Below are 25274 nucleotides of genomic sequence, written 5' to 3'. Positions count from 1 at the left end.
CTTCTAATACACCCCAGGATGCCATTGGCTTTCCTGGCCACGAGGGCACAGTGCTGGCTCATGCTCATCCTGCTGTCCACCAGGACCCCCAGGTCCCTTTCCCCTACACTGCTCTCTAAGAGGTCGTTCCCCAACCTGTACTGGAACCTGGGGTTGTTCCTGCCCAGATGTAAGACTCTACCTTTTTCCTTATTATATTTCATTAAATTTTTCCCTGCCCAACTCTCCAGGCTGTCCAGGTCTCGCTGGATGGCAGCACAGCCCTCTGGTGTGTCAGCCACTCCTCCCAGCTTGGTGTCATCAGCAAACTTGCTGATAGTACACTCAATTCCCTCTTCCAAGTCGTTGATGAATATATTGAATAATACTGGTCCCAGTACCAACCCTTGAGGGACTCCACTAGATACAGGCCTCCAACCAGACTCTGCCCCATTGATCACGACTCTCTGGCTTCTTTCCTTCAGCCAGTTCGCGGTCCACCTCACTACCTGATCATCCAGTCCACACTTCTTCAGTTTTGCGTGAGGATGCTGTGGGAGACGGTGTCAAATGCTTTGCTGAAGTCAAGGTTAGACCACATCCACTGCTCTGCCTTCATCAATCCACCTTGTTATGTCTTCATAAAAGGCTATGAGGTTGGTCAAGCATGACTTCCCCTTGGCGAAGCCATGCTGACTGCCCCTGATGACCCTCTTATCCAATTGATAAGGGATATGACAAGAATACAATAAAATTACAAGTGCCCTGAAGAAACTAGTCAGCGATCAGTTGCTTATTGTCTCTTCCAATGCAAGAAGTGGCGTTCATCAAACAAAACTATTAGGAGCCAAAATAAGCAAAACGAGGTAACACTTCACACAACAGGTAGGATCTTGGGACTCCTTGACACAGGATGTTATGAGCGCTAGAAGTTCACATGGTCTCAGGGAGCAATTGGGAAACTAAGGGAGAAAAAAATATACAAAGGACCATTAAACCCAAAGACATCATCTCTGGTCCAAGAAACCCCTGCAGTCTGGGAGAATATTCTAGGCAAGGATCACTGTATATTTGCCTTCTTCTTATATACATTTTAAGAACTGCTTTGGCCACTCTTCATATTGGTTTTCCCATTAGGAACATGCAAAATCCATTGCTAACACACCTGAAAGCCTTTGAGCTATACAAAGGGAAAACTGCAGTGGAGTCAATAATTTCAAGGGACAACAAATGGAAAATGGGGGTGGAAGACACAAAGCATCAGAAATACAAAGAGATATACAGGTGAGGCAGGAACATACAGGCTCGTTCCCAAGGGATGTTTCAGTGAGTGCCTGGAGTTACCCATCCTGCCAAAGCCATGCATGGGTAACTCAATTAATGAGAAAAGCAGGATTATAGGCCAATACCTATGTAGCCAACAGCCTGATTAAATGCAACCGAATAGGAATACCAAGTGCAGAAGAGACTTAATTTAAATTTGTAACACAAGCACCACACTGTAAGAAGTAAACCAGATTTTAGTTAAAAATAAATACTCGCGTTTCTTTAAGAAACACAGAGCAACAAATTAAATAATAACTACATACGACCATTTGCTTGCTACAAGGATTGGCAGCAGGTGTGGAAAATCCACTTGGAGTGACAGAGGCGCGGACACTCTGCGAGCAACACGGCACCTTGAGGGTACGTACAGCGCTGTGCTGCTCTCGGTCCCCCAAAAACGGGCCCTTGCTGGTGCTGGGCGTGGGCAGCAAGGTGCCTCGCACCCCTGCGGGGGCTGCGGGTCCCCCCGCACTGCGCCCCGACCGACCGTCTGGAACACCAGCTGCAACGCGGAGAGGCAAAAACACGCAGTGCTACGAGCACGCCGGCCGACTTTCTCGGGACGTTTGTTGGGAAGAACAAAACTGCTGTTGTGTCCATGAGGCTTTGCTGGGGGTTGTTTACGAGGTTTGTCCTGGAGAGACGGCAGGGCACGACGGGGTGCAGAGCTCGGCCGGGGCAGCGATGCCACACGAGCACATCAGCGCTTGTTTTCTGGGCTGGAGTTTCCCCACTGGAAGAAAGACAAACACTAATTTCCCTTTGCTGCAGCCTCAGGTAGGGGTTGTTACTGGAGCTAAATTGCTTTCTCTCACTGTTAAGACTAAATTTGAAGTTTGTAAGCATGAATTTTTCAAAGGGTCTATATACTTTGTGAAGTTCCATTAACTTTTAATATGGTTGAGACATTTAAGAAAAAAAAAAGTCACCGTGGTGGCACTAGATTATGGTATATTAATTTTTTGGCAAACTAAAATATCAAAATCCTAATGAACTTCCATAGCAATGACTAACATCAGGTAAATATTGAAGAAAAAGCTACAAACGAGTATCCCATGTGGTGTTTTTGCTCCTTTTCTTTCTAGGTTTTTCAGGTAACACATCATTTTCTGAAGGCTCCAGCAGCTTCTCCCAAGAGCATCTCTAAGCAGAACATAATGAGACTATTCATTTAGATGTGGGAGTTGTTTTTGTTGTTTCCCCTCTATCACATCTAAAACCCCCTGTCATCAGCACAAACATCTACAGTCCCATGTTTCTAAAAAACAGCAATGTTAACTAAACTCACAGTATTTACTAGGGATTATTTACAAGAAAGGACTTAATAAATTGTGAACTTCAAACCTAGTAATTTTTAAGACTTCTACATTTTCAAACTCAACACAATTGTGTATCACTTCTCTTTTGTCTTCCTTTTAAATTATTTGCAGCAACCCATGTTCAAAATCACTCAAGCAGAGGTTCAGCCATCTGACCATCAGAACCGCAGCAGCACAGAACTCAAAAAACCAAACAAAACACACCCCATTTCATCAGGTCCCCAGTCTAGGAAGCTGGGACAGTGTTTTCAGCCACTACCTCATGTTTTGGACATCTTCCTTTCTGGTGATCACGGCAAGAATAACTGGGACAGAGTAACTGCTATAAGCAAACTCACAGTATTTAAAAAAAAAAAAGAAAAATCTGCAATCTTTGGTCTTTTTGGAGATATGGAGTAACACTGCTGATCAGCACAAGAAAATGAGGCTCCCAGTTTCTTGGCTGAAATCTCCCATTTGCACTTGACAGGGGAAAAAAAAAAAAAAAACAAACAACAAAACTTCCAAAAAGCAAAGCAAAATTTCATAGATAATGCAGGAAAATGGGACTACTCAAAGGATTTAAAGCAATGCAGATGTGAGATCTTATTCTATTACAAGTTTAAGTTATAACTGATTTCAGTCCATTTATGGGCTAAGAACCTACTTTTCTTTAGCTCCCATGTAAAATCCTTCTACTCTCATTTTAGTCTGGAGTAAACTCGGTAAAAAAAAAAAATAAAAAGAAAAATCAGGACGGTTCATTTTCCATACAGTTAGCTTTTTGCTGATTTGTCTGGATTCTGTATCAACAAGTATTCTTACCAGCTTATCATAAAACTGTATCCTTAGGAGAGTCACTGACAGAAAGGAAGCTTAAACTGCTGCTCAGGGACATCAGCAGATACAGTAACAGCAGGCATAATTAAAAATAAATTCTGGTTTCTTCACATAAGTTTTAACACTTGACCTTCTGATAATTTATGGAGATCATTAGAGCATAAAAAGATTAGATGGATTAAAATTAGTCATCCTCAGGGCTAAGTGCTGCAGATTGTGACAGTGATGAGGACTTTAAAATGACACTGGTCTTACACCCTTTTTCTATTTCAAATACCAAATATGTCAGAATAAATGCAAAGACATGAAAACCAATGTTAATTTTCATGCTTGAAGTTTCAGGTTGCTATAATTTTTTTCCTCGTGTACTTTAAGAATTAAAAATTGTACTTTGCATACACCTCCAATTCAAAAGAAAATTCTGCTGTGCTGCTCTTCAGCCTGAAGAGCTGCTAAAAAATAACCCGTGCAATCGCAGCTCCTGATCCAAAGAACACACTCAAACCTTAGCAAAATACAAGGGCAAGAACTGATTTTTTTTATTAACCTATTTTACAGATTCTCAAGAGGAAAATGAGTCCTGTCAATGGTTCTTCACTGCATGAGACTCGCATCTTATCAGAGGACATGGCATTATTTCACTTTTACATCTCTCCCTCAAGAATACTCCCTTTGATGAAGTAGTTCAAGGGCAGGCATCAGAAAGTCTGTTGTAGCAAGTACAGCGAATGGATCCAAGCCACATTAGGAATTCATCAGTAAAAGTACACACAGTAAAGTTTAGTTTGACATGCAACAGAAATATTTGCATCACCATGGTCCTAGTGAAGGACAATACCTTGTACCACCAGTCACTTTCATAGAATCATAGAATAGTTTGGATTGGAAGGGACCTTCAAAGGCCATCTAGTCCACCCCCCCTGCAATGAGCAGGGACATCTTCAACTAGATCAGGTTGCTCAGAGCCCCGTCCAGCCTGGCCTGGAATGCCTCCAGAGATGGGGCATCTACCACCTCTCTGTGCCAGCGTTTCACCACCCTCACTGTAAAAAATTTCTTCCTCGTGTCTAGCCTGAATCTCCCCTCCTTTAGTTTAAAACCATTACCCATTGTCCTGTCGTAACAGGCTCTGCTAAAAAGTCTGTCCTCATCTTTCTTACAGGCCCCTTTTAAGCACTGAAAGGCAGCAATAAGGTCTCCCCGGAGACCTTCTCTTTTCCAGTCTGAACCTGCCCTTCCCCTGCTCCCAGCCCTGCTCCTCACCCCCGTGAGCAGCAGGGACCTATGAACCAAAACCCAACACCCGCGTCGCAGGCACCGCCTCACCCAACAGGCCCAGGACCGAGAGGCCCAGGCGAGGCCAGGGAGGGGAACCACCACAGTCCCTGGGCCCCGGTACCAGCGCAGCCACCAGGCCTGGCCCGGCCTCCCTCCAGGGAACAGCGGGGCAGCTGGGAGCAGGCCCAAGGCCCAGGCAGGGGTTACACATCGCTGTCAGCTCAGCTCCATACAAGTACATAGAGTAATGCTGAAACCAAGCCACAAAGGATGGAATGTGTAAGTTTCTGAGGTAGCCAACTCTTTTTTTCTTTTCTTTTTAAAGTTAGATTAAGTAAATTACCCTTTTGGACCTCAATAACCTCTTTTAAACATCTACTATACAGCAATATATACCACCACACTTTTTTTTTAACTGTTATTTCAGCTATAAACAAGTATCTTGCAAAAATCAGAGATGACTCCCACTTGAAAGAATGACAGAGAAACAGATGACCACAGCAGGTTTGAGGGACGGTCACAGACTGTTCAACAGGCACATTTCAAGATATGAGTCTGAGGCACACTCAGCTTACCTGAAGATCTAGTTAATGACGTTTACTAGCTATGCCTGTCAAGCAATTCACTACCCTGAAGAAGAATCTCAGATAGTCTCTGGCAAAATGCGTTCTGCATTTTTTTTCCAGGATGCTGTGCATGGTTTCATTTTAAATAAATGTTAACCACGTTGTTAGTTAGATATCCTACATGTGCATTTGTATGCATATTCACACCAATTCCCTTATCCATTAAAGAACCTGCATAAGTAGTAATCAGATTGGGTGGTAGGTGGGTAAGCCATATTAAAAGAAAATATATTTTTCTCAAACTTATGTGCTTGGAATGAAATCCCATTTTTTTTTCTTCTGAAGGAATTCTTGACCAGCTACACAGGCAGTTCATTTGTACATACCATTATTCCATTTCAAATATGGGCTTTACTGGTGCATGGTCCATTGCCAGCAACAGACACGCAAACCCACCAGTAATACAGAGCTTAAAAAGGTAAAAAAGAAGACACGCTTGAAATCTCTTTATAGTTTTCATTTTAAAAATAAAATAGGTGAAACTTTAGAAAAGGAACATCCCATTCCAACCGAAATTTTAAAACATACTTGCATGCTAAAAGCAAAAGTCTGGATGTCAGCCTCATGGAAGCTGACAAGTAATAAGGAAACTTAATCTTTCACATTATTCGCATCCGTGTCTTTGCTTTCCTGGCTTACATGACTGTTGGCATTTTTACTAGATTGATCTAAGTCCTCAGTTTTATTTTCTACTTCCATAGCACTGCTTTCCACAGGACTGTGGGAAGATTCTTCACCTATTTCTGCTTCAATTTTTGTGACTAAATCATGTTCTTTATCTTCCACATCCATTCCTTCCTCTGTTTGTGCCAGCCTATGTGGAACTTCTGTCATTTTACTTTCCAATTCGTCCTCTTTCCTCTTTGCTTTGAAGACTTCAACTCCCATCATCCTCAGGTAATGAAGTCTCTCATTCTTGGGCACAAAGGCACGGAGTGATGTTTTTCCTTGCCAACCACACAGCACTATAGGACACTGAAGATCATCAGGTTTTCTACAAACAAACAGTTACATTCAGTCAACGCTGAGAAAGTTAATCTTCAAAACTTAATTTTATAGCCAAACCTTGATAAATAAGTGCACAATCTTTAATAGTGAGAGCATTTTATAACTATTTGTAGAAGTGGTGTGTACATTGGTCTTAACTTCAATATCTAAACAGGTACCTGCTTGTCTACAAGCAAGCAAGAAAAATAAAGCTCAATGCAACAGGCAAAATAATTTTCTGGCTCTGGTTTCAAAACTAATATAAGCAACGGCAAGATGAAATTTCACATTTAAAAAGTTCTCAAGAGCTTCTGATACTGCTTTGTCAACAAAAATTAACAATGAAAAAGTTTAACTTTTTGTATTCCAAATGCTGGACTTCACAAACAAATCAATCGCATGCAGGGATACTGTGGACCTCTGGCAGAACTACTAGTTTTCCTTTATAAAGCTAAATCCTACAATTTTTTAAAGCATACACAGGCAATATAGCTTCTTTCTCTATTATACTCTTGGTATCCTGTCTGGCTTCGCTGTTGACTTCACTGCATCTCTATGCCTCCACTTCTGTTTTTGCTGAGTGAAAATAAATTCTAGTTCAAGTTTTAAAAATGCAAAAATGCATAAATACTTACTCAGGATGTGGGTCGTACTTCAGAACTATACTTCCCATCGCTACAAGGAAGGGGGGTGGGGGGAACAAAACCAAAACAAATGTGTTACTTGGTACATTAAAATTATTGTAATTTGAAAACATTCAAGAAAACTGGATTTTAGATAGCCACACAGCATGAGCTGGTTAACAGTTACCAATATCAGTACAGTAAACTATAGACAATACCAGGGTGGGGTTTTTTTCCCCTCAGACCAAAGTATTTATATAGCTACCAAAGCAAATGCCAACCCTGCCCCCTCCCAAACTCCAAACAAACAAATTAAAACTAAAATCCATTAAATTGATTACTCAGTGAATCTAGCAAGGAACTTTTACTTAAGTAAAATGAACAAAGAGTATGTCAACCCAAACTTCAGAAAAATTGTTCTTGCCATTTTGTCTCATCAAACACCAAAGTACAAGGACTAGCAATAACTTGGAAATAACATCAACAAAAGACTGAAAATGAGTTTTCCATTTCTTCAAGCATGCAACATAGAGGAAATAAAAATTTCATATGACTAGACATTGCTGCCCATATTTAAGAAAATCAAATCATAATCACTATATTTGATACAGATGACAGCTCCTGCTGGAGCTTTAACAGCTGTGAAGATCAGTAATGTACATAAAATCACAGCACTGCTTTACAGATGTCCTAAGTTTGACAACTCTTCTGTTGTCTGGAGTTCATGAACTACAAGGCTGTGGTCAGAAAGGACTACAGTTTCTAGTAGCACAGTGGGTTTCAGTAATGCTTACTTGCCTAATTAACAATTTCAGCAAACACAGTTCAAGTGACAGGATTTCCATCATCTTCTGTGTACAGTATAATAATTATTATGTCATAGCACAAATTAGAAGGCTTACCCATGTCTTTTACTTTCTTCTGTGTTTCACTGCTAAATTTACTTAAGAATGGATTTTCCTGGGTTAGCAGAATTTTAACATCTTCTATGCAGACATTTATAATCCTTGCATGAATGAATGGGTACAGAGTATAAATTCCCTGTTTAATAAATAAAATAATTATTTCAAAATACAATCTCTGCTTTCTGAAGGAAAAATGTTAAAAGCAGTATGTCCTTTAGCTAATATCAGAAAACAATTTTCACATTTTAAACCATAATGAAAATACAAATTGTCATTAATCTGACAAAAGTTAATACCAGCTGTACTATAGGCTCTAGAGGAAACCAAAGTATCTCCTTTGAAAATACAATACTATGTAGTTACCTCTTGTGCTAATCTGAACGCACATCCAAATTGTTCACCATCACTGTTGCGAGACCAGACTTTTATCCCTGTGTTAATAACCTGCAAACAGTAAAGCCAATAAGCATCATTAAGGAGTATAAATTCCAAATTACCACTCTGAACTTTGTTTTTACTCAACTCTTCAACTAAAAGGAGGAAGAAAGGATAATTCTGCGATAACGGTCGCTCGTTTGCAATGGACACTGAATTAAATTCATGTGAAAATTCATTCAAGAGAAAAGGAATTCGTGCTATCAAAACATAGTTCTCTCTCAACATAAATGCCTTTTACTCATTTCCATGTTGAAAACTGAACACTGTGAGGAAGTGGCAAATGAGGGCAATGAACTATTAAGATCTAATTTTAATTTTAGTTCCAGTAAGAATTTTCTGTGTGATTCTGGGAAAGTTAACCAAGGACAGGATTTTAAAAATGCAAAAGTACTTAAGACACTCTATCCTTCGTAGTGCTCAAAGTCTCACTGCCTAATATAATGCACGGCTTTCTTAAAAATTTGTCAATTATGTAGCCACTTCCTGCATGTGGGATAATTATTTATTCATTTCAAAATCTGTTGCAAGGATGCAATTAATATCCTTGGAAATTTTTGAGATTTGACTGGACAAGGCCCCAAACTGTATTCAAACCAGCTTTGAAGTTAGCTCTGCTTGGGGCAGGAAGGAAGCTGGACTAGATGACCTCTCTCTGACTTAAATTATTCGACAACTTTTAAGACAAATCTTTAGAATTTGCAAGGCATTTTCCATGGAGAGTCATATTAAAAAAAAAAACAAACTCTAATTCACAAAAAATTACTTCTTATTCCATTATCATTCAGCTTAAAAACTTTTCAAAATGTTCAGTTTTTGAAATTACTTTGAAATAATGTCCCCATGTAACACCACCAGCTAATAGTTCAGCTGAAGTTATCGGGTATTTTTGGTAGGCTTTCGAAGTTCTTAATATTTTTATAATTAAAGGGCTCATAATACAACAGTGTTAATGTACACTTGTGAAGATACCTGAAGACCACATAACAATGCTGGTACACACAAAGCAGTTACCTCTTCCCATCCTCTACTTTTAAGTTCCTTTGCACCTGCCAAAAAGCATACTGATTTTAATCTTGGGAGACTTATCTACCTCTCAGAGACAACTCTTCACGTTAACAGAGGAGGGATAGAGAGGAAAACATTCATTCAGACTAAAAGAAAAGGCCCATCAGAGGCCTCATCCTCTATATAAACAATGAGCTCGGCAACAAAGTTCAAGAGGACATCCACTGATGCTTATGATCTCCACTGTGAAAACCTGAAGAGATGAACCATACCTTCATCTTCTCACTGTTGTTCAGAAGCACATTCCTTAGCTCCTTAGAAACCATGTACAGCTGTCTCTTCTTTCCTTCTTGAGTTCGAGTTAGTAAATTCATCTTGGGAAATGAGGGGTCCAATGCATAGAACTTCCTGTGGCCATAATACTTGTTTTGATTAACTGACCAATGAAATTACATACTCAAAATGCATGAGTTAGACCATTTCCCCAAGCTATCTGTGCAAACACTTAACACTTTGGCTCCAGAAAAAGAAGATCAGACTTTCTAAGATGTATGACATCAGAAAGGACAAGCTGTCATAGACACTAAGATACACTCGAATTTCCAGTGTAAACTATAGTTGGCTATTTCATTTAAGAGGAGTTTAAGTGTTGAGGAGAGGGGAACCTGGTGAAAGGTAGGGAAAAAGTTTCATGTATGACCAGCTAGACACATCTTTTGTGATGAACTGAACTACTAATATTCCTGAACTACTAGTATTCCTAAACTACTAGGAATCTTACTGCAGAAACAGAAACATTTTTTTCTTACTGGATAGGAAGGAACAATGGATCATCTTCAGGGAGAAACACAAAAGGGTCTTCTTTAAAACCAAACAACTTCATTTTTTTAGATGGTGGTGGTCTAAAAAGAGAATACCATTGTATTGTCAATTGCAGTAAAAGTACTTTGTTTTAAATCAGTATATTCAGTTCATTTAGTCAACACTTGCCTTATGGTAACAATAGCATGCCAAACAGAATACTGACATTTTCCTGTGCTTCACCAAAACAACACTACAGAAACCAGAAAAACAAGTAAACTGAGGTTTCTGAGGAAGTAATTGTGAAAACAGTAAGGATCTTCCAAAGGTCAGCTTCTGAAAGTAACTTCATTAGTTCTTCTTGATCAACTTCTAAATGAGTCCAACAACAAAAGACCTATAGAATACTCAGCAATTACAAAACTGTCACAGGACAGATACTTAGACATGGTCTCTTACCCACATACTCCTTCCTTTTTGCTTTGCTCAGTGTCTGAATTCTGCAATTCTTGCATTTTCTTAGACTCCTCATTTTCAGCAAGTGTTGGTTCTTCAGTAATACATTCAGAACCATTATCTGAATTAGCTGCCGTCACTTCAGTATCTTCTGTTCTTTGTGGTAATTTCTGATGAATCTATTTCAAATTACAGTATTTTCAATAAAGCAAAAGCAGCATCTAACTTGTAACAAAACGGATCTATGTTCTCTCTTGGCATGTGCTTAACTCTTATCAATTTGTATGTAAGAGCTCAAACAGATCCATTTACGGAGCTAAACTGATTACTAAGTCAAGATATCATTATAAGTTGCATTTACGTCTAGTACTGACCCGGACGATTTCTCACCAACTGTCCAAGAAAGCTGTTTCTATACCATTTAGGAAATAATGCTTGAGCACTCACAGAGAAGACTATTTTAAGTCAGTATTGCCGCTTTCCTCCTAGCGCTCAAAAGTGACACACACGAGTGCTACAATTAACTTAGAACAGCCTAAACGATTTGGATGACGCTTGTTTCTGAATGCTTTTTCCATACTGCCACATACATTTCACTCACTAAGTGTTCTAACGAAGCAAATCAAATAAATAGAAGCAGCTAAAAGGGATTCACACAAGAAGCTACTCTTAAAGATATGAGCAATCTAAGAGATCAAATATGTCATTTCAACTTAAAATCCTGTTGACAGGATTTTAAAGACAATTGACAACAAATGGATTAAAGTCAGACGGCTGAAGCTGCTGCTGCTCCTAACAGTTTTACATCCATTCCCCTGCTGCTGATCTGCCAGACTAATCTGCTAGTGAATCACTCCCAAGCAATCAGCCACAGAGTAAGATAAACCAAAATCAGAATTAGCTTACAACACAGCAAAAAAAAGCCTTCAGCAGAGGGACCACACACAGCTGAAGGAAGTGACAGCTTTAGCTACCCAATCTAACCTGCTGCTGTAATTCTTTTAAAGCCTCAATTTTAGGTTCAGGTTTTATCTTGCTATTTTTACTATGATTTCAAAATCCCTCCCTTCTTATTTTTTCTATTTTAAAAGGAGATTTTTTTCAAGTTCTTAAGGGATTTAGGAATTATTTTTAATTGACACACTGAACTATAACTGAAGGGTAGATACAAAACAATTACAGTATGTTTTCTACTATGTAAGCTTTAAAAAAATTCAAGAAATGTTATTAAGAGTTAACATTTTAGCTCTTCTTAAAAGAAGTTACCTTAGGCTGGCGTTTATTCCATGGCATTGGAGATTTTTTGATTAACACAGCCACAAAGAAACCTCCTGTGTTCTGGTGATGTGGCAATATCCTAAGACTAGGGGGGAGTGGGGGAAAAAAAAATGTTGCAGTGTATTCATCATCAGCATTCAGGCTTTCATAAAGTATTAGAAGTGTCACATTTATATTTACTCCCAGGGTAAACTAGGTATTGCTAGTAGGATTCGCAGATTTAATTTATCAAGCTAGAAACAGGATCTAAAATGGAGCATTCTGGCAAAATAACTTGTATCATTGCAATGTATTCATTTCACCATTCGCATCTGTGCTTTAATGACTCATTTCTAAACACTGTTTTTAGAATAGCTATGGAAAGTCTTTCATAGAAAATAAGTCACTGTTAAAATATGTTTTACATACTTTTCCAGTAATTATGGATATGTATCTCTATCGGATGCGAAGAATTTCACCTGGTTTTTTTGAGTAATTATTCCTTGTAAACATTTTTCAATAATTTCTCTCAGTTCACTGGAATTTAAATATTGTGTACTGCCATTACATATGAAGCAATCAAAATATACTCAGACCTATACTAGCACAAATCTATACTGCAACACACTGCTAATCTGACCTCACCATAATTTGCTCACCACCATGCAAGGTAATCATCAAAACCCCATAAAATCTATTCTGGGAAAACTTACCAACGCTCTAGATTCATTGCCTTTAGCTTCTCTTCATCTTTTACTGGAAACATAGTGGGACGTATTTGTGTTTGTCTGTTTGAAGGCACATCTCCCCACTCTTCAAACCACTGCCCATCTTTCAGCATTACCTTCAAAAGAGTAAATATAAATACTGTGAAGAATATGTGTCACCATTTTACGGGTTTTAATTAGAATCACAGAATTATTTCAGTTGGTAGAGAACCTGAAGATCATCGAGTCCAACCATTAAAATACTTTCAAACCAAGTACTTTCAGAACAAAAAAGTATTCAAATACTTTCAAGCCAAGGTTCAGATGGCAAAAAGAGAAGTTATTTTCTGCTATGGTAAATTAAAGTTCTTTGAAGTGTATTGTTCCTTTGTGCATTGTATGTATGCACTTGAGAGCAGGAGATTCTTGCCAGCTGTACCTCTTTGCTCCACTTCATATGCTTCAGGAAGCGTGCAGTCAAGTAAAGACTGGTGCAGAATCAACTACAGTGATCTGTTAACCTTCCAGAACATATAGAACACCAACATTCAAAGGAAGGACAGTGGTGATTAGTAGGATTACTAAGCCATCAGATTTAGGATACACTACTTCTTTTTGTCCATGAGACTGGCTGTGGGACATTCTGCTATAGGCAGCTTCCAAGCAGTATACAAAGGAAAAGAGTTATTGCAGTCTAGCAGTAGAAATTAGAAATTAGGAACTCCAAATTCATAACACGGTAAAGATCCAAGAGTGCAACACAACAGCTTGGAAAGCACAGACTCCCATGACACAGGCATATATAGGTCATAGAAATGTTTTCAAGGAAAGTTACTGAAGAACCATGTCCCCATGAATTTTTTAGTGTCTGCATCTTTATCTAGGACTCAGAACACATCTATAAATCCACTCTTAAGATACTGTGTGGACATAACATCTCATTCTGTCTAAGGGTCAAAGCTTTTGAAAGATGCTTAAGATACAAGCAGAAGGTTGGAGCCACAACTCTTGTAGCAAGGCATTTGGAATGCTCTTTAAGCAAGAGTATCAAAGTGGAAAAAAAACACCATCACCAAAAAAACCCAAAACAAACAAAAAACCAAAACCAAATGAAATCAAACAAAAAAACACACACAAAAAAGAAGCCAAACAGAAAATTTGACTTCAGAAGTCTAGATGCCTCGTTTTCTACTGGACACTAGGGCTAGAATAAAGGTCACATCCAGGAATGTGTGGGGCAAATGCATAAAATTAATAACTGAAATGAAGGCCTGTTTTTGTTGTTAATACAACAAAATAGAGAAGCCACAGTGATGGTGACTTCAGGACTGGCACATATAATAGTGTTTTCATACATCTCACTGTGATTGTCTTGAAGGTTTAATTAATTATTCTAGTGGAAACTGAAATGCAAGATTTATCTAGATTACAATTTCACTAATGATGTTAGAATACAGATTTCGGCATCATGAAGTCTGCCATTTCTCAGCCACTGATCAGATCACACCTAAAATATTGCACTTTTCCATGTCCCTGAAATAGAAACGACTATACTTCCAGAATTAGTATTTTAAGTCCAAATATGCTACGTCATATTGCTAGATAGAGACAAGATACACTGAGATTCTGAACTGCTCTTCTTTGGAAGCTATGAGTTCAGCTTGACAGAAACAATGAGACTGTTAAATAACTGGAAGTACAAAAAAGTCTAGAAGTATTTTTAATGTATTAGGATAAATGTGTAACAGTCCTGCTCTGTTCAGTTTTGGTTTACCAGTTTAACCACACAATGTAACTGCTGGAATGGCAAAGCATCAAAGAACATGCTGAAGACTTCTCTACTGCACATTTTGCCAGACTCTTATTAGTGTAGAACGAAGACTACAAGTGTTGGAGATGTAGGCTAACATATCTGAAGTTAAAAAGGTCTCTTCCTTCAAGATTCTGAAATAACTCATTTGAGTTCACCCAAGGAGAGAGTACTGAATGTTATTTCCAAGCACCTAAGTGTCCCTTGAAAAAGACCTTATTTTTATTTTGCTGTTTTCAGAGATTTACAGTCAACTGGTGCTCAGGAATATTCAATGTAACCACTAAGTCACAGAACTCCCACTGAACAGACATTTCATCAGGAGACAAAACACTACACCGAGTAAAAACAGCACCAAAGGAAGCAAATATATTCAATGATGAGCTAGACAATGAGGCCTGAACAAAATACAGTAGCAGCAAATAAAAGCTGAAGAAAGTATTGGAAACTTTCAACAGATGTTATTAGGCACATGCTCATAACTAAAATTTAATCAGAGTTTCTTTCTCTACTACCAGGACAGCCTTCTACTCTTTTTGACTATACTCATAACAGGAGGATGAAGAAGCTTAAGGGTTTTTTGCCCCTCCCTACCAGTCTATTTCCAGAATTGAAATCACATAAGGCTTGGAACAGAATACAGGATTCTACTGATATTCTAGGATTACTCACACAACTGCAGATTTTATAGCTTACTTCCAGAAAGGGTTTAACAGCTTTTACTTCCAAATGATTCAAATGGACCAGCTAAAGAACAGTAAAATCTAACACTCACAGACTGTAAAGACAGAGGACGGATAACTTAAAAAGTGGCTGAAATTATGTTGCCATCTACAGGCCACATGCTGCACACAATATAAAATGGAATTATATTAAGGCAGTAGAGGAGATAGAGCAAAGAAATGTAGAGAAAAAAGAGGAGAGCAGATGAGGAGACAAGAACTTAGCATCAGAAAGATTTTTAGTGCTGTCCCCTACAATGCTATATTGTCTAAAAGTCTAAACGGAAAATCATTACCATTACTTCAGCTCTATCTAATGTTTTGCAACTTTACTTCAAAACTTCCCTAATTTAACACTCTACCATAGACAAAGAACTTCACAGGAACATCAGATACGTACCTTCCATTTTGTAATTCCTGGCATCCTCTTCAAACCTGGCAACTCAGAAGAGACATCAGCAAGTTCTAAGGCACCTGAAACCCAAGAATACAAATATTCTTGAAAACTGAATTTGAGAGCTGTGCTCCTAATTAACTTCTATAGAAATAGTTTTCCCTCAAGTTTTAAGATCATTTTAAGACCATTGTGTTTTAAACCTTTCAAGGAACAAAATATTATACGATTACTGTCATGTAAGTTAACAAAAAATATGGTAAGAACTTTTCATAGTAAGTACAGAATTTTGCAACCTATAAACTAATCAAAATATAATGGTTAGATACTTTTTGCAGCAACTGCATAGAGTAATACTCTGCAACCTGTATCATTAAACATCAGTGTTTGAGGCAATGCACTCATAGAAATTTTTATTCTCACTTAGTATGTGCATTTACTATGCTGATTAAGCATTTTTCAGAAAAGTACTCTTTTGGGATGACTAAGCCTTTAAAATGCTTGATATATTCTGATTTTATGGAGTTACAAACTTAACATATTTCGGTGTGAGAGGAAAAAGGATTTCTTACTTTTTAATGGAACGGAAAATTCCAAACTGTTTAACAGAAGGTGAGAACTATCAAACTAACAGGACAAAAGGCTATGTGCCTAAAATATGTCAGATTACTACAAAAACAGAGTATAATTTAATCTACTGAATAAAAACTTTAAGATGGCCCAAGTCCAGAAAAAACAACACAAAAAACTTACTGTTTAAATAGGTGATCTCTCTACAGAAGAATAACCTTAAAATTTCTTTTTTGTGATTCTGGTTACCTAGTTATTTAACGATTAGGTAGGCTTTTCCTCATGTTGTACACAATTTATCAACCTGTTCTACAGGACTAACCGTTTACTCTTACAGTGACCGTTTAAGGAAGTCTTTCAAATAAATGAAAACATGAGACATGAATTCATAGACAAATTCCAAAACGACATTTCAAATCTGATTAAACTTGATGTTTGCATCCTTCCTTTGAAAAGTCCTGCCTACCTACAGCATGACTTCAATTGATGGCTCAAAACTACATCAGACTGATCAGTCATTAAATGGTCTGTCAGAAATACTACAATTCCCAGCAGAGAAACATGGTACAAAAGTGCCTTTTCCTTACTCCTTCAGCCCCAAGGGGAAAGCAATCTCTGATCTGCCCCACAAGTAGCAGTATAACACAGTGCTAGGAACTTAAGACTGAAGAACCAACAAATGTTCTGGACTGACCTAGCAAATCTTTGAGATCCAATGCCCCTTGCAGACCACTCTGCTACCTCACCTTTCTTGAGCTACACTATGTTCAAGCCCCAAGGATAACGTTCACACACTGGGACACATCAGAGCCTCCCAGTAAGCCTCAGAATACCTCCACTGGGCAGAAACAAGATTCAAATGCCACAGCCACTCAAGACCCTTGCTTCCAAGTACTGGATTTGCCCTAGATGCTGCCATTATTGGCCTCCATCAACATCCCTACTGCTTCACACTCCTATCCAAACTAGTCCTTACCAATCTTGTCATCATTAAACTTAACTGGCATACTACAGCCTTCGGTAAGCCACACATATGATAATTTACCAGAAACATGTCTATGCTGTTCTTTCACTCAGTCTGCCAAAGAAACCACCTCTAAATAAAAATGTCCTTTGAGTGGAAACTAAATAGTCAGTTCCTAATTATCTGCAGGTACCACAGCTAAATTGCTGTTTCTGAGAGAATGAAATTTCATGCATAATTTGAGGTCAGAATAGTGACTGGCACAAAGAAAACATTGCACAAAACAGGCTTTTCTACTTCTAGAACCAGCTCAGCTCCCGGAGCAATACAGCTGCTTCTGCTCTGTACAAGGCTCAACAAAGTCAGTGGAACTTTTCATGCAAAATCCATTTAGGTGTCTCCAAACTTCAGGCTTTTGACACAGAAAAAACAGTGTCCATCAGCTCAAGACCAGAAATTTGGGCTACTAAACCCTGCCATCAGAAACTGACTCAGTGCAGTTTCCCAGCTCATCTCAATGTTTCCACCTTGTTACTTCAGATGATGGAGACTTAACAGCAACTTAAGCAAGCCTTCATATGCAAGGCAAAAGTGTAAAAAAACCCATGACCCTGAACACATTAAAATTCCCAGCATGTAAAAATGTGGGTCGAAGGATGCTAAAGGTATCAGTGACTCCCACTTACTGGTGCACAATAACATTCCTCTAACTGCTTAAGCACACTCTGGGCTTTTCACTCCTATAGCATACAGCAGTAATGTCCCATGCCATGTTTTCCAAATGAAATATGACATGGACTCCAACGAGTGGAATTGCTTAGCAGAAGCCAGATAGCATAGCCTGAATTCTAGTGATCTGTAGAAGTCTTTTGCACATCATTAACATGACTTCTTCAGGTTTTATATCTGCACCTGATTTACATCTATTTTAAAAGACTGCTCATATGAACACCAATTAAATACTATTGGTACCAAAACTGCTAAAGTTTTGCATACTAGGACCACATTATCTACTCTAAGCTTATTAGAGTATTATTACTAGTACTATTATTACTAGTACTATTAATACTATCACACACATATCCTTTATTGGGCTGAGAAAAAAAGATTTACCCACTCTGCCCAAGCTCGCATTCTCACCTTGACTCTTTTCCAGCAGAGATGCAATCACAGCTTCATTTTCAATAGGATTCAACGAACATGTAGAATATACCATTCTCCCGCCTTCTGCCAGCTGTTCAACACCACGGGTTGCAATTCTTAACTGCAATCTAACAGAACACTCTTGGTCTATCATTCAGGAACCAGAAAGATTTGCCATCAAATTTCTTACAGGTGAAGCTATATTGCAGACACATTAACTCTCTGTTGACTAAACCAGCACATACCAAATTCCACAGCTGTCACCAGTACACAAATTGAAATCAGTTTTAAACTAAGTCAGCTTAGTGCAGTTTATACTGCAGACACACAGTTACACCTATTAAAACAACAATTAGGTCAAACATTAACACTACTGCTTGGTAACTTTTAACATCACATTCTGTATTTTGTTCTTTCTAGTGCCTCATCAAGTTTATTTTAAAAGTACTCAACACCAGAAAAATAACACCCTAAAAATCTGAGTCTTCTCAGAAATCTAGAGTTAAAATGAGGAGCAATCTGACTGTTACAAATATTATGGACAATAGGTCTTAGCTAGCATTTGACTTATAACAAAAATATCATTCAGCTGAATCACCAGCTTATATCCTACCTGCATACTTAAAACTAAAATGAAACCTGTAATTATGAATTAATTATCAAGCAGTAACAAGTCACCATAAGTCAGATGAGTCACAGTAACTGACCACATTCCCAGCTTGTTACAATTGCACAGTAAAATGTTCCAAGCTTTTTCATCTATGTTTAAATTACTGCTTATTACCATGTGCCCGCACTTGGCTAAGTACTCATTCACCATCAGTTAGCATAAATCAATCTCAGGTAACTGAAACCATTTATGTATGATCTCTAATATTCTAAAGGCATTAAAACATTACTAATAAATTTTAGAAGCTACTGATTTTTCAACAGTGTTTTACCTGCCTAAACACTAAGAATTCCAATCAAATTATTTGTTCCCTGTTTTTGTTAGCTACCTTGTCTAAATTAATTCAATGAATATTAATGTCAGATATTCATAAGAATGCAAACAATTTGGATTCACACAATCCACTCCTGACATCTGAAACACTACACTTCTCTGAATAGCATGTAAGATCTTGACTTGACAGAAAAGCAACTCTTAGTCTCTGCTTTGTCATATATTAACATGTGAATGCATGCAGATGTTAAAGATATGGTAAAAGGAGGAGAGAGAAATGAAAGAAGTGCAGATGTGTAATAAGCATTTTTACCCATGGAGCTGCAAACTGTTTTGTGTTGTCCACTTCTTCCACACGTCGATGTTTTTCCTCATGGTCCCATCTCCGCTGTAACAGGTTGAACAGATTTGTATTATTTGTGGGTAAAATTAATTTAATACCAAAGTCATTTTATAGCAGAAAAAAATTAACAGTCCCTCTCCCATGTTAACTAGTTTTCCTATGCTGTACTGTTTGTTTCTACATGATCTTTGAATTTCAATATTTTGAGTCTGAGCTCAAAATTTGTAGCCCTTCAACTAGTCAAATTTAAGCTCCACTTGTAATGAAAAAAGTTCACCTTGATTTGATGTCCTCTTACCTACGACAGTTTAAGGCATTCACCTGTTTTGGAAGTTAGCATAAACCATAACTCATTAAGCAACACAAAAAGTGTAACTCAGTAACACAAAAATTCCAGCAGTGCACTTAATACAATAAAATCTGTGTATTGAAAGTTACATGCAAGATACCTGCAGGGGACGTCACATAAAATCCTGTCATAGAAGAGGACCTCTTTTCTTCCATCAACATCTATTTGTAGATTAGGAATGCTGGAGGCATCATGGTTTACCACCATGATGCATGGACTGTTTAATCTCTTAGCCTGATGAACCAGCAAATAGCAGCGCTTGTTGTCAACATCATTAGCAATTACAAAACCCTCTGTGAACATAAAATAGTGGGAAGATGCTTTACTGTCCAAGAGCTGAATAATTTTATATTGTTTACTGCCTTATCTTTAAAGTTGTGTAAATCTTTCACTAGAAGTTTTTCCTTAAAAGGCTGCTTATGGAATAGAGGACCCCTTACTGAACATAAAATAACATACAAGTATGTTGACGTTTAACTGATGTGTCAAATATGGTCTCAAGAGTTCTAGCTTCCATGCAGTGGAAATAAGACACAACCAAGGGCCCTTGAACTTTTCAGTCTCAAAGTTAAACCCTTGTAACAGAGAAAACCTCCACTGCCACCAAATAATCTCTGTACATCAGCAGGTTTTCAGTGGAACACAGAAAGAATCCACTCCCCCAACTTCACAATTTCTATGGGCAGTATTTTCTGCAAGCATCCAACTGAAATGAAAGATTCTGAAGCTTTAAAAAAAGATAACTATCATGACCATTTTAAGGCTAAAGCAGCTTAATCCAGTGTTTGCAGGATACCACTAAAATACAAGGGCTCATAGGCCACCATCTACTAAATAAACCTGATTTATATATAAAATTTAACCTCTGACCACATCTACTGTAGTCTGATCTGTGAAGATATATGTCTGATGCATCATTCTCCTTCAAGGCAAGGAAGCCTACAAGTTTCAAGGAAGCAGTGCAGTACTTCCCATCTAACTCAACTACTTTGGGTATTCAATATGTAGTTAAATGCAGTTACTTATCTGTGATATTAAAAGTAATCTTCTACAAGAAAAAGCAGAAATTCAAAGTCACAAAAGTTTTTGATAATTTTTCCAGACTTACTGGGAAAAGGAACATTCATGTCTGCATGCAACATTTCAATGAGCTGTGCAGTCTTAGATCCAGGTGCAGCACACATATCTAGAATCTACAAACACCAGAAAGTTAAAAAAAAGGTCCTACCTCATATTTTTTAAGTACTTGAGAAATTTACTATGTGTTCTTGTCTAAATACTTTTGCATACAATTGTAGAATTATGATTGTTCTGAACACCAGTTTGCAAAAACACAAAGTACAGTTCCATTCTTTGTATGCATCATGGAATGCAGCTTTATCTGTGAGGGTCTAAAATATAACAAGGACTTTGGTTTGTAGGGAACAAATACATTAGCTGGAAAAAAAATAAAAGAGAAATCTAAATACAGATACAGGATATGACCCTTTTATCAGCTCACAAACAATTCCAACTGAAGTTAACTGGAGCTTTATAAATACACACAAACATTAAGGGCAAAGGTATGGAAGCTGCACTTTTATTTAAATATCAACGAATTAATCAGAGACTATCTGAGATGGTAGATCATGTAGATTTTATAAAAACAAACTGCTATCCCTCCTCACTCATTTCCATCTTAATGCAAAAAATCAGGGCAGTATAAGCTGCCTGCTTCTGTATCCTGGAAGAAGTACTTGGGAAATATTCAAACTGTCATTGGGCAGCAGAACAGAACTACACAGGCACCAACATCTGATTTCTAGCATATTTCTCCCTCCTGCTTCATCGCAAACTTGGCCTGTGATCAAGTCATTCATAGAATCATTTCACAGCAAATCATTAGACAGCTAACACTGTTAAGAAAGGAAGCTTAGAGTCTTTCCTCTTGCCTAGTTACAGATTTTCAGAAACATATGACTCCCATCTATCTTCTGGACCTTTAGCTCCAGTAAAAGTTAGCTGAAATTATGCAACAAGATAAAAGATGGAGACAGATCTCCTCAGATCCTCATGCAAGCCCCTGACATGAACAAGACTAAATTGGAAGACAAGACCCCAGAGAAACACAAATAGCATTTATGGACAGCTCCAGAGAGCACGTGATAAGCGCTGCCATGCAGCAGTGTTAGCGCATCATGAGACATACTCAGTAAGAGAGCATCATATCTGCTGTTTAAAGCAACAGTTGTGATGCTACTGGTTTCTACTTACTTCTGTAGATAATGCAGAACATAATGAAGAATAAGCAAGCCTAAACATGCTCTAAAATTGGTCCAGCAAATTGATGGTGAGGGAAAACTGAACCGTAAAAAGTAGATTAAAAATCAACACAACTACAGAGAGGTTTGATAGTCATCAAGTTGATCCTTGTGTAAGATAGAAATTAGCATGTAGGACACGATGTACAGAATGTGCTGGTTAAGCATCAAAAGTAACCTGTAATTCTGGGCATAACAAGCAGCTCAGAAACTAAGGCACTAAGAACCACAAAAGGTCCTGAACAACAAGAGCCACGGCATCATAAGCAGCTATTTCCTGTCTTGTGACAAGAGAGGATAAAGAACCTATTCTGAGTCTGACTTATGAGGAAAATTGTCAAACCTTACAGGCGCTTCTGGAAAGCACTTGCGGAAATACAGTCACCAAAGTTAAAAATTCAATACAAAACCCAAATACTGCTACCTTAGTATATGCAATATAAGTAAAGTGTGTGCAAAAATATTCTCACAATTTGTGTTTCACATTAAGTTGAACACACTCACTATCTGTTCAGCTCCAGACAAAACTCAAAATGCACCCATGACACATTAGGACTGAAGATATCATTCAATTCATTATTTAAGAGAGATGAGAAGACCCTTCCTCACAAAACACAGCCATCAGCCCTGTGTTATACAGGACTGGGGTAAGAGTACTTGAAAATAAACTGAAAAGTTATGTATGCTAGGCAATGTTAATAAAGAAACAGTATGTACGAATAAGTCTCTAAAACATATATGTCAGTTTATATGTTTTCATATGTTAAGTTTGAAAACTTAAAATTTTAAGACATGGTGTAAAAATTTTAAGAAGTACACAACACGGTTGCTTGAGATAGCAAGGCATATCTCTTTAATTTACCAGTTTAAGAGAATAAGGCCACTGACAGATTCATTCTGCAAACAAATGCAGTGTATAATAACATCACTAAGGTCAGAACTGCAAGTTTACTATCAGACATCTCCACTCCTACAATCTGCCATTAGAAAATACCATGGGCATTCCTTGGACAACTCAGTTAAAACTAACAATCGATGCTCTTTAGGCACCATCAACAGCATGTGTCAAATCACCCAAATTAATTTAACCGACAGATTTACAGAGCAGAAGTATGCAACTTCTCTAAAAGGCACAGAAAGATGAAAACTACCTGGTAAAGCACATTATCACTTGGATCTTGAAAACTACATCTGTTCACAGTGTGATGTTAAAAAAAAGGCAGGAAGTTAAAAACAGTCATTTTACTTTAAAAGGGGGTTGAAACAAGAATACATAACTTAGATCCAGCTAAACACATTTAAACTTTGAAAGTAAGATTATGCGACTACTTCAAAACAAAGTGTTTTTTATGAGTATTACATATAGCTGACAAAGCACATGTTGCACTGACTGTATTAGTGATCTGAACACTAGTTGATTGTGGTTGTTTACGTGCAGAAAACATAAGCCACATCAACCCAAGACAGAATCGTGTATCAGCATTGATACTGCTGTTGTAATTTGTAGTTTAATCAAACTATCTTTTAGGGAAAAACTCTACTACACAGTATATTCCAGAGTTACCTTATGATGAGGGTTAACATCAAGTAGCAGAGGCGGGATCATACTAACAGCTTCCTGACGACTGATATTTCCCTTGAAAGAAGGAAAACAAAACCAAACTAAACAAACTCCTTTTTATTCTACAAAAGAATGCATTTCTTTTGCAATACGTTTTTAAACCTCTATGTAGTACAACAATAAAGCAATGAAAAGCACACTATTATAAACTCAGGGTTAAATTTGGTTAGCATTTAACAACTGAAATCACAGTATTTCATCCAGTTGAAATTTCTGATAATTGCATATTTACTCTAATTGGATTAATTCTGTCGGTGTAGTTTCTGCTTAAGAGAGATGAGAAACTGGATTCAACCAAGTGAGAAACATCCATCGCTAAAGGTAAGTCTTGGTATGTATACGCATGAGCACTTTTTAGCAGACTCAAACACCTGTCTTCCAACAGCAACTAATTATTTGACAGGGACTCATTTTCCCATTCTCAAACAAACAAAAAAAGGCAATTAGTTCAGCAGAAATATTCCTAACTGCAGTTATGTGCCAGAATCATGGGATGAATCACTGTTAACAGCAACATAAAATGCAGATTCTTCTGAGTTAATCAACTTCTGAGAGAAAAGGTACAGTCTCAATTTCTCATAACACACTTTAATAAAACACTGCTTAGGATATGAAATTAAAAAATAAAAATCAGGATCTACCCAAAACTTACACATTCTGTCTCGCTAACCAGAAACTGATGAAACTTTTCCAGCTGTGGCGACTTGCGTAAGATTTTTCTACTCAAGTTAGTGTGCCATGCCAGCTCTTCTGGATACCTGGTGAAAAACAGATGGAAAAAGGCCAGAAGCAAAAGAAAGAAAACAACTTGTCAGGCTCAACATCAGGAATATGCAGGGCTCCTTATTTCGCTTACCAGCTCAGCGCCTGCGGCATTTCGACTTTCTGGCCGTCTACCTCCAGGTCCTGCAGCTCTCTGAAGTACTTTTCCTTCAAGCAGTGGAGAATCTCTTTGGCGTGACTGCAGGGGGGAGAGGGAGAAACCCGCGGAAGATGACCGGGTGTCTCAGCCCTTCTCCAGCCAGCAGGCCGCCCCCGCGGGGGAACCGGCGGGTGCCCGGTACCGGGGGAGCGGGCAGAGCCGGGTCCCCCGCCCGCCCCGCCGTCCCTACCTGCGGTAGCCGGTGATGCGCAGCGTGGCGGGCAGCGGCTCCCTCAGCGCGGCCATGAAGGCGTCCCACTCGCCGCGGGGCACGATGCCCAGCTCCCGGTAGTACCGCTCGAACAGCTCGTTCTCCTTCACGATCTCTGGGTAGCCGCCGGCCCAGCCCTGAAACACGCCGCCACCCGTCAAGTCCGGCGGCCCGGCCGCTTCCCCACCCCGGCCCGGCCCGGCCCGGCTCTCACCGCTTGGTCCCCGCCGCCCCCGTCCCGCTCCGGCCGCCGCTGCTGCTGCTGCCGCCGGCGGTCGCGCGCCCGGCGGCCCATGGCGGCCAGGCCCCGCCCGAGCCTCAGCGCGCGCCCCGCCACCGGTGCGGCCGCCCCCGTCCCGCGGGAACCGCGAGGCCCAACCGCGGCGGCGCCGCGTGCTCCCGCCGCCGCGCGCCTGCGCGAGCCCGCCCCGCGCCGCTCTCTTCCGGGGGAGGGGC

The 25274-nt window shown here is 38.9% G+C and overlaps 1 protein-coding gene across 1 annotated transcript; it reads right to left on the bottom strand.

The window, feature by feature from the left end:
* Window positions 1-3994: 3994 nt before the first annotated feature.
* NSUN2 (NOP2/Sun RNA methyltransferase 2) lies at window positions 3995-25113 on the bottom strand. The gene is made up of 19 exons (XM_065629484.1): window positions 25033-25113; window positions 24798-24955; window positions 24542-24646; window positions 24338-24443; window positions 23629-23700; window positions 20873-20957; window positions 19865-20057; window positions 19386-19460; window positions 18127-18257; window positions 15459-15532; window positions 12533-12663; window positions 11829-11925; window positions 10566-10741; window positions 10115-10207; window positions 9578-9713; window positions 8226-8306; window positions 7860-7998; window positions 6970-7009; window positions 3995-6341 (listed from the first exon to the last, which is right to left on the bottom strand). Exons 1-19 carry the CDS (start codon window positions 25111-25113, stop codon window positions 5939-5941), a joined length of 2376 nt encoding a protein of 791 aa, XP_065485556.1. The 3' UTR covers window positions 3995-5938.
* Window positions 25114-25274: the final 161 nt, after the last annotated feature.

This window comes from Caloenas nicobarica, chromosome 2 (assembly GCF_036013445.1).
Source record: "Caloenas nicobarica isolate bCalNic1 chromosome 2, bCalNic1.hap1, whole genome shotgun sequence".
In the NCBI taxonomy this organism is placed as follows: domain Eukaryota; kingdom Metazoa; phylum Chordata; class Aves; order Columbiformes; family Columbidae; genus Caloenas; species Caloenas nicobarica.
This window is presented reverse-complemented; position numbering and strand designations above follow the sequence as displayed.

Bases quoted from the DNA above. Each gene is read 5' to 3' on its own strand.
- NSUN2 (XM_065629484.1), bottom strand. From the start codon at position 25,113: ATGGGCCGCCGGGCGCGCGACCGCCGGCGGCAGCAGCAGCAGCGGCGG. The intron at 24,647-24,797 runs GTAGGGACGGCG...TCCCCCCTGCAG, and splicing joins CGCATCACCGGCTACCGCAG to TCACGCCAAAGAGATTCTCC. The intron at 15,533-18,126 runs GTGAGAATGCGA...CTTGGGTTTCAG, and splicing joins TCTGCTGGAAAAGAGTCAAG to GTGCCTTAGAACTTGCTGAT.